This window comes from Calliopsis andreniformis, unplaced genomic scaffold (assembly GCF_051401765.1).
Source record: "Calliopsis andreniformis isolate RMS-2024a unplaced genomic scaffold, iyCalAndr_principal scaffold0017, whole genome shotgun sequence".
Classification (NCBI taxonomy): Eukaryota; Metazoa; Arthropoda; class Insecta; order Hymenoptera; family Andrenidae; genus Calliopsis; species Calliopsis andreniformis.
This window is the reverse complement of record NW_027480429.1, coordinates 7,941,733-7,943,673: the sequence shown is the minus strand read 5'-3', so window position 1 is coordinate 7,943,673 and position 1,941 is coordinate 7,941,733. Positions and strand designations below refer to the sequence as shown.

The 1,941-nt window shown below is 44.4% G+C and overlaps 1 protein-coding gene across 1 annotated transcript; it reads right to left on the bottom strand.

Annotated features, from left to right (window-relative positions):
• Positions 1-290: 290 nt before the first annotated feature.
• LOC143186595 (uncharacterized) lies at positions 291-1,593 on the bottom strand. The gene is made up of 5 exons (XM_076390277.1): positions 1,579-1,593; positions 1,515-1,519; positions 1,265-1,316; positions 887-1,216; positions 291-435 (listed from the first exon to the last, which is right to left on the bottom strand). The coding sequence occupies exons 1-4, from the start codon at positions 1,591-1,593 to the stop codon at positions 911-913; spliced, it is 378 nt and encodes a 125-aa protein (XP_076246392.1). The 3' UTR covers positions 291-435; positions 887-910.
• Between the last annotated feature and the right edge of the window lie 348 nt (positions 1,594-1,941).

Below are 1,941 nucleotides of genomic sequence, written 5' to 3'. Positions count from 1 at the left end.
TTCACTTCTTCCTTCTTCGGTGCCTCTTCCAGGTTGAAATCCTCTTCCTCCGCGAAGAAGCTTTCTTCAATCAGAAGTTCTTCTTCCCCCTCGAAGAATCCCTCCATACCTTTAATTTTAAGAACAAATAGTTGAGTAGGGCTCCCAATCATACTGCGCTTCCGCTTTATGTACAATATTCTCATTCACACTTGTTAGAATCGCTTAAAGGAAGTGATCTAACTGGGGTCCGGACAAGGTGAGAATGAGGGTACAGAAAGAAACAAATACTCGATTAAATTTAAGTCGGCCCTTAAAAGGGCTTAAGTACGACGTTTATTTAATCGCTCTTTATCTTTGGGGGCTGGGGGTGGATGAGGTCCTCGGCGGCTCCTTTTGTTTGTCGGCGTGGTTCCGAGGGCCTTGGTTTTGGACGCCGGTCAGCGACGTTGGCGTCTGAAACGAAAATAGCGGCAGAACCGCGACGGTAAGCGAGAGCGTAAGTCAAGCTATACCAAATAGTATCGACTCCTGGCTGTGACAACAAGCCTGTATGGAGGGGATAGCAATACCTTGCTTGTAACGCAAAGGTAAAGCAGTGGACTGTGTGATCGACTTTCCTTTAAAATTAAAGGGATCGTCGACCTGCAAGTGCGTAGAGAGGAGAAACCTCTTCTCCACGTCTTATGCACCTTTTAAAGAGGTGCACGTCGGTTGAATCCCTGCGAGAGCAGAGGATCGCGAGCGTTGAAATGCACTGTCCCTAGCTGGTGCTAGGCTCAGAGGCAGGTGACGGCCAGAGACTCCACTACACCGTTCACCTCGCCGTGTGCATCTATTCGTCACACGGGGGTTGCTTCTAAACGGTTAGTGAGGCGCGAGTAACGTAGAGGTGATAGGCACTTACGTTTACTCTATCTGGATTTGCCCGTCAAACAAGGCTACTGAGCAGTGGGTTCGGTGCTCTTCCGACGATATGCAAACTCAGAGAATCGTGAAAATCACCGATTCCAAGAGTGTGTTCAATCGTTTTTGCAATCTCTTTTTTGCAAGCTGATTCGTCTGTCGCACGTATAATACGTGTTGATCGAACAGACGAATAGACTAAGCCGCAAGAGAAGATCGTTCGGTCAGTGAGGATTCTGCTCTTCGAGTACTTCGAGCTTGTTGGAGAAACCAAGAAGCTCTGTTTGAAGTAACCTCGAAATGGCTGTACTTCTACTGATTGAACTGTTACCTGTCAAAGACTGGCACAAGACTGACTGCGAGAGTTGCGCGTGTCTACGCGAAAGCGCGGAATACGCTCGTTAGCCGCCACGCGGCGCTCGCTAATCAAACTGTGTCCTTTTCTAATCTTCGACAACTTTCTCTCTCTTTCCTTCAGGCTCGAACAGCTGACACAGGTCGTTCACCTGTTCGAGTTCAACTGTAATTTTCTAAAAACGAGTCCTTCGTCAAATTCACCGTGTTTGTTATTAGTGACACTGAATCCCCAACCGAAGGCGACCTTCGGTTGGGCACGTCGATCAACATACAACGGCTTTTCGTAACGAAATAGAGTTCTCAATATATATTAACTCTTTTTTAAACAACACTCACATTCTCACAGTTCATTCTTTTTCGTCTTACCCACTATTCCTTTCCCTTCTCCATCCTTTTGCTTCCCCGATTATTTATTACTTTCTTTCATCCTTAACCCTATCTTACATCTAACTTAGCTTATCTTAATTCTAAAGGAAGTTTGTTTTTTTTTGTATATTTTTTTTTTTATTTTTTTGTATATATATATTTTTTTTTTTTATATATATTTTTATTCTTTAATCTTCGTCTGATGAGGTCTCCCCAAATAATTCTCTGATTTTGCTAGTTCTTATTCCTCCACTTCCTCTCGCCTTCTTTCCCTTCTCAATCTTTTTCCTTGCTTCTTTATCTTCTCCTCCTCCCCCCATTGCCTCTCTCTCT